The sequence below is a fragment of the Dunckerocampus dactyliophorus genome, chromosome 2 (assembly GCF_027744805.1).
Source record: "Dunckerocampus dactyliophorus isolate RoL2022-P2 chromosome 2, RoL_Ddac_1.1, whole genome shotgun sequence".
Classification (NCBI taxonomy): Eukaryota; Metazoa; Chordata; class Actinopteri; order Syngnathiformes; family Syngnathidae; genus Dunckerocampus; species Dunckerocampus dactyliophorus.
Window position 1 is genome coordinate 33,960,782 of NC_072820.1, and position 15,327 is coordinate 33,976,108.

A 15,327-nucleotide genomic window follows, 5' to 3' on the forward strand; every position below is an offset into this window, starting at 1 on the left:
ACTTTTTCAGCATGCAAGTTACAAGTGAAAATGATCTGCCTCTTTCTGTAAAACATATAACATATATAAACTGGTATAACTGGTAAACTTTGAAATACTATTGTAAATATTAATGATTAGTATTTCACATTCACGTTTTCTAAGTTTACAGGTAATCAAAGTAATTGATATCATAAGTATTATTCAATATGGCAATAAACATAATTACACATAATTCCTCAATAGTTGTGTGCATAACCTGAGTACTAGTAATATGTCAGTCAAATTAGCTACTTAACGTTCATTAGGAGACACAGTTCATGTATTATATCCAGTTAGCGTTTGCTATCAAACATTGCCGATATACAAGAATTGAAAATGATTATGCAAAAGCCACTGCAGCTGAAGTCAAGGCAACATATTGAAAAGATTTCAGCAATGGGCACATTTTCCATTTCATCATGAAATAATAGTTTTAGAAGCGGACATGTAGAAAACACTGATTTCTGTAGTGGAGTTGATGACGCAAGGCAAAGCCTTCAAACAATACACTTTTTTTCTCTATAGCTAGCCGCTACAAGTGAACAGATAACTTTTGTTATAGATATGAGCATATTACCGCTAAATTAGTTTATCTGAAATCAGAATAATAAAGATGAAAATTGCATCTCCGTGTGTAGCTTGAAGCGCCGCGGGGGAGCAAGAGCGAGGAGGGGAGCTTAATGTCAGCTGACTGACTACAAAGTGACGTTTATGCAATCAACCCAAACTACCTTGGCAATCTACTGGTAGCTCACGATCGACAAAATGGGCACCCCTGCTGTAGACATATATAGACGCAGCATCGAGCGTTGAGCCATGCGTCAACGTCAACGCCATATTGGATGTGTCAAGGCTGCGCTGTAAATGAATACAAGTAAATGTACTTACTTTCATAAAGCACCTTTCTACAATGAAATTTAAGTTAATTCCTCACGTTTATACATTCACACACGCACTAATATGCTTGGGAAACAGTTAGGCACCAAAGACAATTTGATTTACTCAGATGGCTAAGATAAGAACTTTATTGACCCCAATAGGAGTAATTCACATTACAACAACTATAGAGCACAAAGTAGTGCCGAAAAATGTGATGTTTTAATGCAATAAAATAAAAATATAAAATAACAACTTGAAAGTTATCAATCAAAATAATCAGCAAATTCATGTATTTTAAACAATATCCCTTTAACTAACAATAAACTAAATCTTTACAAAATAATATTTATAATCATAAATCATTTATAATCATAAATCAAGAAATATGAAACACAAATGTATTGTTATATAAAATATGTAATACATTAATTATCCACTCAGAGATGGGTGGGGTAGCCAACAAAACAACAGTACTCATTTAAGAGTATTGTTACTATAGAACAATTTTACTCAAGAAGAGGAGAAGCGGTATAGAAAATGGATGGATGGATGGAAGAATTAAAAAGTATATGAATATACAGACCTGATCAAAATCTTAAGACCAGTTGAAAAATTGCTAGAATTTGCATTTTGCACATTTGATCTTAATGAGGTTTTAAGTAGAGCTACAATATGCAAAAGAAAGAACGGGGAGTGAGACAAAAAGCACTTTGATCAGCTGATCAAAGTGCTTTTTAAGACCATCACTCAAAAAATAACAAAAAACTCTCCAAACCAGAACAAAAAATGTTCTCAGTAGGACTCAGTAATGAGTAGCTCCACTGTTCAAAAATGGGTTTGGGCATGCTTGATGCGAGTGTTTCCAGGAGGCTCATGGGAACATTGCTCCAAGTGGTCATTGCTGTATATTGTTATAAGCGGCCATTTTTATAAACTTCCCTTGACATCCATCCCCAAATGTTCTCTATGGGATTTAAATGAGGGGAACATGCAGGATGGTCCAAAAGAGTGATGTTATTCTTCCTGAAGAAGTCCTTGGTCAAGCGAGCATTGTGAACTGCAGCGTTGTCCTGTTGAAAAACCCAGCTGTTACCACACAGACGAGGGCCCTCAGTCATGAGGGATGCCCGCTGCAACATCTGCACGTAAGCAGCTGCCGTTTGACGACCCCGCACCACCTGAAGCTCCGGTGTTGCACTGAATGAAAAAGCACCCCAGATCATGATGGACCCCCCTCCACTGTGCCGGGTAGAAAACATCTCAGGTGGGATCTCCTTGTCATGCCAGTAACGTTGGAAGCCATCTGGACCGCCAAGGTTACATTTTTTCTCATCAGAGAATAAAACTTTTTTCCACCTTTCAATGTCCCATGTTTGATGCTCCCTGTCAAAGTCTAAACGGGCAGTTTTGTTGCTTTGAAGGAGACGAGGTCTTTGAATTAGTTTTTTGTTTTTTAAACCCTTTTCCCGCAGATGCCGTCTGATGGTTATTGCGCTGCAGTCGGTGCCAGTAAGGGCCTTAATTTGGGTGGAAGACCGCCCTGTGTCTTGATGGACAGCCAATCGGATCCTCAGCGCAGGTGTGATTTTTTTGGGTCTACCACTTTACTTTTTTGTTCCATAATGCTCAGGATCTTTAAAAAAATGTAGAATGACTGATTTACTGCCCCCAACCTCAGCAGCAAAGGCATGCTGCAAGAGGCCTTGTTTATGCAGCTCCACAATACGACCACGTTCAAAAAGACAAAGCTTCTTAGCTTTAGCCATCAGGAGGCCATGACGGCCAGGTTTATGTAACTGGAGGCCCGCGGGCCAAATACGGTCCATGAAAGGCATCATAATTCAGTTCCAAATCTGAGGTAGCCAAAAACACTAGAACAGTCCTGTCATATAAAGGATCTCTGACTAGAGTTTTTTGCAGTGTGTCTTTGAAAACAGCAGAGCCATCCTTACAGTAGGTCCTTAGTAGGACATCAGAGTGCATTTGTAATTATTTTAATATTTTCTGACTGTATTTATGTCTATATTAGCCATTTGTCGAGGTAAACACGTGTAAATGTGGCAGAGCCTTACACTGACATAACATGTAAGAATAGAAAAGGGAGATGTCTGGTCCCCTTGAAAATATCATGTCGGCGTTTAAATACTGCACCGGAAAATAAAGAGGCTATTATGCGTTACGTTTTAAGTCAAAAGGTGGCGAAGAAAGAAGCCCAGTGTTTTGTGCCATTTCCCCCACCCACCCATCCATTCGAACAAAGGGGGCCAATGTGGGACAAAGACACAACCGGAAGTATATTATCTATAAAGAACAATTTCTGTTGCCTGTTTTTGCCTTGTGCTACCGCTTGAAAACAGTGCAATTAATTCTAAACATGTCTAGTGCAACAAATTAATATTTAATGTCTCTTTTCTCCATTATCATAGCAAAGCGTAGAAGAGGGGGGAAAAGAGAGGGGGTTTTCATTTGAATGAGGCAGGTGCACTTGGTCACAATAGCTGTCTCCTCGTTAGTCGTGCACTGCTCTGAGGCGCGCATAAGTAATGATAATAATAAAAGCACAGATAAGAGAAAAAACGTACACTTTGTTTGGGGTTGCCTCTCCTCCCCCTTTCTTTCACTCGCTCTCTCTCGCCCCATCCTTCTCTCCATCTGTGGCCAACTTCTTTGTATGCAGCAGCCTAATAAGAAGCAGACAACATTTTGGGAGGGAGGCACGGGGGTGACATCAATCTGGGTCTGTTGTCTGTGCCCATTTGGAGTCCTGTACTGTGCAGATTGGACTGAGACGTGTTTGCAGCCTCACAACAAACCTCTACTCCATATACCAGTCAGGATTTGGTTGGTGTTTGCGAATCACATGCGGATGCTTGCAAGTCTCCACTGGGACAGAGAGAATGACATCCCCGAGCAGAAGAGTGACAGGGTGGACGCTCCTGGTTGTGGTGGTGGCTGCGTGCTGGCTTCTAGCAGCAGGACGGAGAGTGAAGCAGCCCCGGTGCCCCTCTGGATGTACCTGCACCAAAGATAACGCCCTGTGTGAGAATGTCCGATCTGTGCCTCACACTTTCCCCTCAGATGTCCTCTCACTGTAAGTAGCTGCTGTTTATATGTGCATGTGTTCCATGCATCATCCTTTTATTGTTTACTGCAAATGTTGTTTGTCCATCTGTTCAGGTCTTTTGTAAAATCTGGATTCAATGAAATCACAGGAGGAAGCTTTGTGCACACACCTACCCTGCAACTACTGTAAGTCTGTCTGTCAATCAGTCTGTCTCTCCCGCAGAATTTTATTTATTTTATTTTAGACATGGATTACTGCAAATAATAAATACCTTACCTCAACAGACACCTTATAATCTCGATAGTTGAGTACATCTACTGTATAATTTCATTTATATTATTATAAAACATGCATTTGTACAAAAAATTAATGTCTTACCCCCAATAGATGGTTGTTACACTCTGTAGTTGAGTAAATCTATCTGCTGTAGAATGTATTTTACATTATTGTAGATGTGCATTAGTAGAAATAATGAATGATGATGTTAGCCGCACGGTGGACGAGTGGTTATCATGTTGGCCACACAGTCAGGAGATCGGGAAGACCTGCGTTCGAATCTCCACTTGGGCATCTTTGTGTGGAGTTTGCATGTTCTCCTCATGCATGCGTGGGTTTTCTCCGGGTACTCCGGTTTCCTCCCACATTCCAAAAACATGCATGTTAGGTTAATTGGAGACTCTAAATTGTCCATAGGTATGAATGTGAGTGTGAATGGTTGTTTGTCTATATGTGCCCTGTCATTGGCTGGCGACCAGTCCAGGGTGTACCCCGCCTCTCGCCCGAAGTCATCTGTGATAGGCTCTAGCATACCCCGTGACCCTAATTAGGATAAGCGGCATAGAAAATAAATGGATGGATGAATGTCTTACCCAAATAGACACCTCATACTCTCTACTGTATAATTTCATTTATATTTTTGTAAATACATATTTGCACAAACAATGAATGCCTTATTCCAAATAGTTACTCTCAGTAGATGAATCAGTCAATATACTGTATAGTTTTATGTCCATTATTGTAAATATGCTTTTGTACAAATTATAAATGCCTTACTCCTAATAGACAATATATCTATTCATCCAGCATTCATCCATATATCTATGTAGCTACATGATAATAGTATATAATATCATTCTAAACATTCATTTGTACAAATATTATGTGCCCTACCCCCAGTCGATGATTGTTACTGTCTGTAGTAATAAATCTGTTTATCTGTCTATACACACTACAGTAAGTGTATTTAGAGTCTATGTCTACAATGAAAATGCATTTGTGCAGTAAAATAAATGCCTTACCCCAATAGTCACTTTATACTCCCTGTAGTGAGTAACTATATCTATCTAGCACTCTATCTACACAATATGTTATTACAAAAAAATATATGTACAAATAATAAAGTCATTGCCGCTAATAAGTGCCTGATACTTCTCCCTGTAGAGTAAATTTATCAATCTAAGGTGTCTCTGTCGGTCAATCTGCAATGTAATATTATGAAATATATTTATAAAAATACATTTGTCCAAAAAATAAGTGACTTTTCTCTAAAAAAATAAAAAAAAATATGTTGATGTTGTAATTATGAGGCAATGCGTATAGAACCATTTTGTAATTTTAAATCTCATTTAAAAAGTCATTTATTCAGACTGGCAATTGACACAAGATGATTATAGGTGTTTCAGATGTGATTCTGTGTATGTATATTTATTTTTTTTTAGTTGTGCTCATTACGTGTTATTTGAGCTTACCCTGTTCTTATTTGCTGTAACCTGTTTTTATTCTTGTGAAGCACCTTGGGCACCATTGGGACGATGTAAGGTGCTATACAAATAAACTGTGATTTGATTTGATTTGATTTGACTTGATGAAATGAGTCATTTTCTGTTATGCCCCGTGTGCTTGTGTTGTCCTCACAGATTGTTCACGGCTAATTCCTTTGACCTGATTGACGAGGATGCTTTCATGGGTCTGCCACATCTTGAATATCTGTGAGTATTTAATTTTAGAGGTGTGATAATCAAAAACTAACAACAAATAAAATATTTTTTCACAGATTTATTGAGAATAACAAGATTGCATCAATCTCCCCGTATGCATTCCGGGGCCTCAAGACATTGATTCATTTGTGAGTATCATCTATCACCTTACATGCATTAATAGTGCCTTTGCACCACAATCTTGTCACTGAAAGACATTTTACTCAGGAAAAGCTGTAAATGAGGCATTACCTAAGCGTTTCTTCTTCCTCAAAACCATATTTGTGGCCTTCACCCTTGCAAAGAGCAGTATACAAGGCTGCAAGTTACAGCTGGATCAGGTTACTAAAGGGCACCTGGAGGTCTCTCTCCATGTCACACAACCTTATGAGTCCAACAAAGTGACCTTTAAAAAACATCTTTGTTAAATCTGATTTTATTCAATTCAATGTTGTTTTATTTAATTGGAATTTTTTTAATTATATATATAAAAAAACAAAAATCACATTGTCTTTTAATGCTTGAAATTTAGCTTACAAAACAACGACATTGCTTTAAATAAAATATTAAATAGTTATACAGTATATTACAGGGTTTTTTTGCCTTTTAAAATATTGTATTTTATTAAAAAAAAAACAAAAAAAACTCTCATTTCATATTACAGTGTCTTAATAGTAGCAAATTAATACTTTGGGTTTTAGCTCAACAACAACATGACTTTTTTAAAAATATAAATTAGAATAATTATAATAAGTAATTATATAATAAATGCGGGCTGATTTCATTTTATTTCATTTGAAATGGCAGTAGTCAAAATGCTGCCAATGTAATAATATGTGTAATAAATATAAATAATTTTAAAAAATATATTTATAAATAATTACAAAATAAATAGTGCCTGATTTTTTTTTCAGATTTATTTTGCCATTTTATTTTATTTTATTTTTCATTTAATTTGAATTTTATTAAAGGCAACCTTTCAACCACTCCCAATGTTGCTGTGAGGTTGCAGCCAAACAACAATAATATGGCTTTTGAAAAATATTTCTAAATAACTATACGAAAACATTTATTTCAAATGAAAAGCCACATAACCTAATTCACAATAATGTCATAACCTTAGCACTCTAATACTATAGGTTGCAGCCAAAGAATACTAAACCAATGTGTTGAACTGGAGTGCTTGCTACACTGAAAATAGCCTGACATGCGAGCGACCTGCAGGTTGAGACTATATATAACAGTGCCGTCACCTTCAACCAGGTGACCTATAATCTTTTTTTATTCCTGAGGTTTGTTGCGGCTTGTTTCTGAGACAGTTTACACAGAACAGTGTAACTAAACCTTTTGGCTAAACCCCATGCAGATATATCAGATTTAAGTTACAACACCCGCTGTAAAAAGTGTGTGAAACAATGCAAAACATGACCACCAGAGGATTCATTATCCCCTTTAGAGAAGTACATTAGACTGAATCTGGGTTGCACTATTTAAAACTAACTCAAGCAGTGGTGGCATTTCTTTTTCCTAAAAGGTCATAAGAATTTGCCTGCTCTCCTTTTAATGTTCACTACTTATTTTGCATTTGCAACACGTGTAAACAGGATGCGATCTTACTCTAGTAGTTGGTGTAAGCCTGCAGAGTAGTGACATCCTGGAAGACTGCTCTGAGGTTGCTAGGCAACCAACCAGCATTGCTCCTTGAAAACACCAAAGAACTATAGCACAACTTTATGGGCGTAATAATGTCAATGCTGCAACTATTCAGTAAGTTGGAATTTAGTATTGTGTCGATAAAGAAGCAATCCATCTGCTTGGGATACATTATTAAACTTGCCGTCTGAATCTTGTCTTGTCTGCTCCGTCATGGTCTGTTTTAGAGAGTGCAGCCATGCAAAAATTCAGAAGGAAGTGAACTCTCTGCTCGGTACAGCAAGTCCCAAATAAATAATGCAGCGCTCATGAATTGAAGCTCACTTTTCATTTTAATTCGCATTTCAAACAGACAGTCTCTTTCGAGTTTCAGTCGCAGTTTCTTTCTATTTGCAGGAGTCTGGCTTACAACAACCTTGAGACGCTGCCTAAAGATGTGTTCAAGGGTATGGATGCTTTGACTAAAGTGTGAGTCCTCACTCTTTAACGCTTATCTCAGTGGCCCAAAACATTCACTGTTTGTCATACACCATGTATAATAGATTCATGACTGTATTTACACATATAGTGGCTGAGTAGGTTATTCAACTGCAGAAAGTGCCAGGCATCTATCGAGATAAGAGATTTACTATGTGATTTATTTGATCACATACACACATATTTATATTACGTTTCCACAGGTAAATGTTATATTACAATATAATATGAATTATAATAAATAGCGTATATAAAGATGTTTACTATGTAAATGAAAGAAAATATGCTTCAAAAGTAAAAACAAAACCTTAAAAAATATCTAAACCTTAAACATCACCACTCAATACTCAAGACAGCAAATCTCAAGAGACTTCATCCTACTTTTTGCTTTGACTTTGGCCTTTTGTGTTTCTTGTGTGATGCTACCACATAAGGGTAGCAGAAAACAAGAAACGTGTGATGGCAAAAATCAAATTTCCAATAGTGGCCCAATTTGGACTTCAGTCTGTTAGGAAAACAAAACAAAACTTGGAGTTCAAACCAAGAGTAGTTTGCTTTTTTAAACTTTTTTGTGATTTTTTAAGCAGTGATGGCAAAGAGGAAAAGTGTAATGATAATGATAATCACAGAACCTCCAATAGTGCCACAATTTGGACCTTAACCACTTCAGTCTTTGTGACTTTTTTGTCATGCCACCACAGAATGATACTAGTGATGATAAAGAGGACGCATGAACTAGGAATGACTGATCAGTATAGTATGAGCAATAAATAAATTACAATTTAATTACAATCATCCATCCATCAATTTTCTATGCCTAATTAGGGTCGCTGGAGCCTATCCCAGCTGAGTTCGGGCGAGAGGCGGGGTACACCCTGGACTGGTCGGAAGCCAATCACAGGGCACATATAGACAAACAACCATTCACACTCACATTCATACCTATGGACTATTTAGAGTCTCCAATTAACCTAATTACCATCAAACACGCAAAAATATTTTTTACCTCACAGATTGTAAAATAACATGTAGCTAAGGCATAATTGCTAATGCAAGTAGTATTATGAGTAACTTTATTTTGTTTTAACTATACACGGTGGTTAACTTATTTTAATGCTTGTAATGCTAATACAGTTAAAAGTGGTAAATTATATAACATATGCAGTACAATATTATTTACATTTTATTACGGCCTCTATTGTGTTTGATAGCTGCGGACACTATTTTATGAAATACGGTAATTGGACGCATTGACTATAATGCTGCAAAAAGTTGTTGTTTTTAGTTAGATTTTTTTTTTTTAATGTGACCTCTGCATGAGATGTGCAGTAAAAAATAATCATATGTAATGTGATGGTATTAATACGAAGGGATCTGCGAGGCAACAGCCTGATATGCGACTGCAAACTCAAGTGGCTGGTGGAGTGGATGCACCACACCAACGCCACATTGGACCAGATCTACTGCAGCAGGCCACCCATTCATCAGGGCAAGAAGATCAACGACCTGCTGCCGCACTCCTTCGACTGCATCTCGTCAGGTATCATCCTTCAGCAGTACGTTCACCTATAGCGTGAAAATGAGCACTTGTGTCATCTTCCAGAGTTCGCCTCCTATCAGTCGCTGAAGTTTGAGTCCCTTTCCGTGGAGTCGTTCACCTTTGGAAAAGACCAGTTTGTTGTGTTTGCGCAACCGTTTGCCGGGACGTGCAGCTTCATGGAATGGGATCATGTGGAGATGACCTTCAGGAGCTTTGACACCATTGAAAGTGAGTCGTATGACGGCCTCAAACAGCAAGCTGGCAGAGTAACAATTCATTTGCTTTGCTTTTCCAGGCACTTCCACTGTGGTCTGCAAGCCCATGGTGATCGACCACCATCTTTTCGTCATCGTGGCGCAGCTTTTCGGCGGCTCCCACATTTACAAGCGTGACATCTCCGCCAACAAGTTCATCAAGATCCAGGACATCGACATCCTGAAAATCCGCAAACCCAACGACATTGAAATCTTCATGATTGACGGGGAGTCGTTCTTCGTCATTGCGGACAGCTCCAAGGTTGCCTGTCTTTGTCTTGTCCCATTTCGACATCTTACATCCGGAGACTTCATTTCAAACCCATTCTTGTAGGCCGGCTCCACAACCGTGTACAAATGGAATGGCAATGGATTCTACTCCCATCAGTCACTCCATCCATGGTACCGAGACACAGATGTGGAATACCTGGAGATTTCCAACAAACCCCACTTGATATTGTCCAGCAGCTCCCAGAGACCTGTGGTTTATCAGTGGAACAGGGGCCTGAAGCAGTTTGACCGCAGGACTGATCTACCTGAGATGGAGGACGTGTTCTCCGTCAAACACTTCCGGGTTAAAGGTAAGAGTCTATCTCACAAAAACGAGTGCAACCCACGTTTCAGCAAGCATCTTCTCAAGGGACAAAACTATAGAAATGGATTTACTTTTGGAGTAGTCAGTGTACAACTTGTATAACAGTATAGTTGAGTGAGTGCTGCCAGCACTGGAGGCGCTTCGGTTCATTAGTTACCTCCACCAAGCGCCGCGCAAAGCGCAGGCACAGCGCAGAGTTTATGTTTTTGCCGGCATTTATCTGTTTGTGTTCAAAATAACTTCAAAAGTTTTGAATGGATTTGGATGAAATTTTCAAGAATTGTCGGAAATGGCATCTGGGCACTGCATTTAACCTTAAAAATGTTATCCAATATATCAATGCTGTTATTAGTATTCAGTTTTAGTATGTGGTTATTAATATGAAGTATATTTTCAGGGTTTCCCCTAGGAGTTTTTGAAGCTGTGTTGGTGGGCTGCATACGAGGGCGGATTGCCGCCGCTTTGTCGCTGTGGAAGCAATTTTTTTTTATATTTAAATTTACTTTTGGTAATAATGTCTACATTAGGGTTGTTTTCACAGGCTTGAACAAGAAATGCATGAATTAACTTTAAATCGGCCTTTTCTTCCTCTCCTTATCTGTGAAGTGCCAACAGGGCAGACAGGCGATTCCGGTGCACATTTTTCAAAAGAAAGTGTAGTGGAACGTTTTTATGATATTTGATATTTTATTTCAACCTTATTGTGATCAATATGTAAATAGGCTATACATGTATTTATATAGCACAGGGGTGTTCACAATTTTTTAGCCTGTGGGCTACTTTTAATATGACCATGTCCCAAAGAGTTACCTCCTACTATAAACATAGACAATATGCATATTTAGTATTTTTATTAGGGATGTGCCCTGCGATTGACTGGCGACCAGTCCAGGGTATACCCCGCCTCTCGTCCGAAGTCAGCTGGGATAAGTGACATAGAAAATGGATGGATGTCCGATAATATCAGCCCACCAATAATATCGGCCCAATATTAGCATAAAAATGTGATATCCGTAGGCATCGGTTTCGGGTTTTTTCCAAAACCGATATTAAAAAAAAATGTTATATAGATGGACATTGTAATGTTCACATGGCCAGGATGACACCACAGTTTGTTCACATACAGTACAGTGCAAGCCCACCTCCTTTGCACTTTCCACAGGCTCTTTTGTTCCTGGCCGCTCCGACTGTACTAAAGTTGGCCAGCTCCTCACGTCAGCATCCGGGGCGCAAGCTGTTAGCCATTCATTGAAGCACAAATAAGCTGCGCTCCATGAAGGTCTTGACGTTCTTGCCAGCTCGTCAATCTTGCTAGGGAGTATATTCACGTTTCCCATGATAATAGAAGGTACAGTAAGGCAAGAACCTCCACTTCCTTGCTAGCCGTTTCACTTTCATCGAAGCCCCGGCTTTGCTGCTGCCTCGATATCAATGGGTAGACAGGGACTCACACCAATGCTGAACGTCGCTCTCATGTCACGTAAAATTGTGCTTTAATAAACAAACAGCTGCTTGGAAGGCAGCCGCTCGTGGCGGTGGTGTTAATTCCACGACATACGGTATATAGATAGATACATACTACATACATGGATAGATGGATAGATGGATAGATAGATAGATAGATAGATAGATAGATAGATAGATAGATAGATAGATAGATAGATAGATAGATAGATAGATAGATAGATAGACAGACAGACAGACAGACAGGCAGATTATTATTATTTTGGTGCCTGCGCTCTCCGGGTGCTTTTCTAATTAAATTAATGAACTGAAGGCATTAAGGCATGCCTTAATCCTCTTGGGCATGGAACTCAGCAGAGCTGCACAGGTTGTTACTGGAATAATCTTCAACTCCTCCATGATGACATCACTGCTTGATATCATGATGACATCAGTTCTGCTGATTTCCCTGCCCAAGGGGGTTAAGACAGTGCTAGATAACTACCTGGTAGATGTTAGACATCTTATGCTCCTCCACTTTCCTTCCTTCTGCCTGAGGACACCCCATAGGTAATCAATTGGGTTTAAGTCTGGAGAAGACATACTTGGCCACTCCATCACCTTCACCCTTCAGGTTCCTCAGCAAGGCACATCTTGCAGGTGTGTTTGGGCTCCTTATGTTGGAAACCTATTTTCCTAGGGAGAGGACCATGCTCTGGTTCACAATTTTACAGTACTTGTTAGAATTGATGTTTTCCCTCAATGAACTACAGCATTCTTACAGCCATGGCAATTTAGACAATAACGGTGGTGTTGACTCATTTTTAGTTGATAGTAAATACACACTGCTATACGAGCTGTACACTGATTACTCTAAAGTAGGGCTCGGACTCTCAGAGTACCTCATGATATGATACAATTTGCGATACATGGCATAACAATAATATTTTGATACGGCGGTAGGGTGAAGCAAACAAAAAAAAATTGAATAGTTTTTATTTTGCAGCAGGGTACAAACAGTGCAAAAACAGTGAGGCTGTTTTTAGTGCAAAACAGTAAACAGGATTTTATTTTAGGTGTCTGACAACAGTGACACTATTTAAAAGTCATTCAGAAAACACAACATCTCATGTCTCTCAAGTAGCTCAAAACTATTAAGTTGAAACATAATAAAAAATAAATATTTAGTATACTGTCGTAGAAGTGACGTAATCACCAGAAAGAGAGAGTGAATGACCCTGATAACGTTAGGTGCAATGTTGACAATAACAGAAGTAAACTAAACACACATTTCCTGATTGAACAACACAATATTTAGGCTTTGAATAGAAAAATCAACATTTCTCTTACTAGGGGCAGTTTTCTCCGCGAGCGTGGTGATGAACAAGGTGGCTGTGCATGTTTTTTGTGCCGTCCGTGTGTTGTATTTTCATGAGAAACTTCTTACATACTGCAAAGTCCTGATCCAGCTTTGTCCTGTCCATGCTATAAAAGCCAAAATAAGTCCACGCTTTTGATTTCCATTTCTTCTATGGCTTCCGCTCAATTTTCTGCCACTCTCAGGAGGAGCTCCTCCTGGATGACATGTAAAATGGTGACTCGACTGACTGAGAAAGAAAGAAGTACATCGCGGCTCTGTATTCATAATAAAAAAACAATACACAGCGAGAGTGTTTTGATAATCCATCGTAAGGTTAAATATTGTGATATATCAATATTTTGTTACACTCCTACTCTAAAATATGTTCATTTTTATAGTATTGCCCTTGAGAGGATATACCATCATAAAAATGCTGAAATGTGAGGAGTGTACTCACTTTTGTCCAATATTTTAGCCCTATTAGTGCAGATTGTACCTTCAAAACAGACAATGGATTCCCTTATTGCTGACAGTGTCGGGCAGTATTCATGGACACAAGACCTATTGTTAAGTCTCTAAATGGTCCCTTTGTCCATGTTACTAGGAGATCTGTTTATATGCTTGACAAGATTCATCGGGGACTCCAAGGTGATGCGTTGGGACGGCGCCATGTTCAAGGAGGTCCAAACGTTCCCCTCTCGCGGATCTATGGTCTTCCAGCCCGTCTCCATTGGCAACTGGCAGTACGCCATACTGGGCAGCGATTACTCTCTGACTCAGGTATACCAGTGGGACGCCAAGAGGGGCCACTTTGTGCCATCGCAGGAGCTGAGCATCCAGGCGCCAAGGGGATTTTCTCTAGTGTCAGTGGACGGTCGAGAGTTCCTGATTGCGTCCAGCTTTAAGGGGAAGTCGCAGATATACGAGCACCTCATGATCGATCTCAGCAATTAAATCCACACAAGAGGTCGTGCAATTCTGAATTCGACCGCCATTTCCAGGAAATATATTACTCTAAAGTCAGAGTTTGGACCACAGACACCTCAGCACAATCTTTGCATATGTTTTGCTTTTTCTTTAGCTTTTTTGGTGACACTGCCAAAAAAACACCAACAGAACACCAAAAGAATATTCACAGGAAGTAAGCGGACTCACATTGAAAGCATCATCATCGCTCGTTATCAAAAGTTACAGCTAACCCCTTTTTACACTTGCGTGACAAGAGTGTTCAAATGTGAGATGACGTGTTCTTGTTTTATGTCTCGATATTAACAGGAGTTAGCTTATTTTTACACTTGTGTGATAGCTCAGAATGCTAGAATGTTAGAATTTCACCCTGGAATGGATTCTTCCTAATGTCTTCCAATTAATAGGGAAGAATTGTTTCCAATACTCAAGTTCAGTGTTTGTGGTTACGTAACTGAAATTAGAAATAATTTAGCATCAGAATAAGGGTGGTCCATCGTGAACATCATATTCATTGTGTCCCATCAATGTGTTCACTTTAAGAACATGGAATGAAGAGACACTTTTAACTGTCCTCTATCTACTCTATGGTTATGCAAGACTCCATGCATGATGCAGACGCTCACAGTGTTGCTCTTTGGATGAATGACTCGCTAGAAGCATCCCACTATATCGGTATCCCACCTCGCTCTCTTTTCACTTGCTCTTTTTTCGCCCTGATGGACAAAAAGCATTGTTGTTTTTACACTGTGCTGCACCTGTACCTGTGCGTTCACCTTTTTCAACTAACAAACTTACTGACAACAACTTGCCAAATACAGTATAATATTTCCTCTTATTTTTTACAATACTGTATAAAGTAATTTATATGATACAGCTTTTGTAGATAGTTTTATTTTGGATAAGCTAGATGTTAGAATAGTAAAGCCTCATTGTTAAATTTGTGCAGTTTCCCGTTGAATGTTTGAGAAGAATTGTGAAAATTGTAATTGAAAAATTCAGACTTCTGCAGTTGCTGTTATTGATTGGTTTCCTGTATAAAATGTACTTAATTATCAAGCTTTTATTGTCTCGGTATAGCACAGACCTCTAAATACGG

General features: G+C 38.9%; 1 protein-coding gene across 1 annotated transcript; it reads left to right on the top strand.

The window, feature by feature from the left end:
• The first annotated feature begins 3,572 nt into the window (after nucleotides 1–3,572).
• On the top strand, nucleotides 3,573–15,254 carry lgi1b (leucine-rich, glioma inactivated 1b). The gene is made up of 10 exons (XM_054766986.1): nucleotides 3,573–3,991; nucleotides 4,078–4,149; nucleotides 5,881–5,952; nucleotides 6,018–6,089; nucleotides 7,990–8,061; nucleotides 9,441–9,610; nucleotides 9,674–9,838; nucleotides 9,906–10,126; nucleotides 10,199–10,445; nucleotides 13,867–15,254. The coding sequence occupies exons 1-10, from the start codon at nucleotides 3,798–3,800 to the stop codon at nucleotides 14,214–14,216; spliced, it is 1,635 nt and encodes a 544-aa protein (XP_054622961.1). The 5' UTR covers nucleotides 3,573–3,797; the 3' UTR covers nucleotides 14,217–15,254.
• Nucleotides 15,255–15,327: the final 73 nt, after the last annotated feature.

Coding starts and splice junctions, on each gene's coding strand:
- lgi1b (XM_054766986.1), top strand. CDS start 3,798: ATGACATCCCCGAGCAGAAGAGTGACAGGGTGGACGCTCCTGGTTGTG. Junction 3,992..4,077: donor CCCTCAGATGTCCTCTCACT/GTAAGTAGCTGC, acceptor CCATCTGTTCAG/GTCTTTTGTAAAATCTGGAT. Junction 9,839..9,905: donor GAGCTTTGACACCATTGAAA/GTGAGTCGTATG, acceptor TTGCTTTTCCAG/GCACTTCCACTGTGGTCTGC.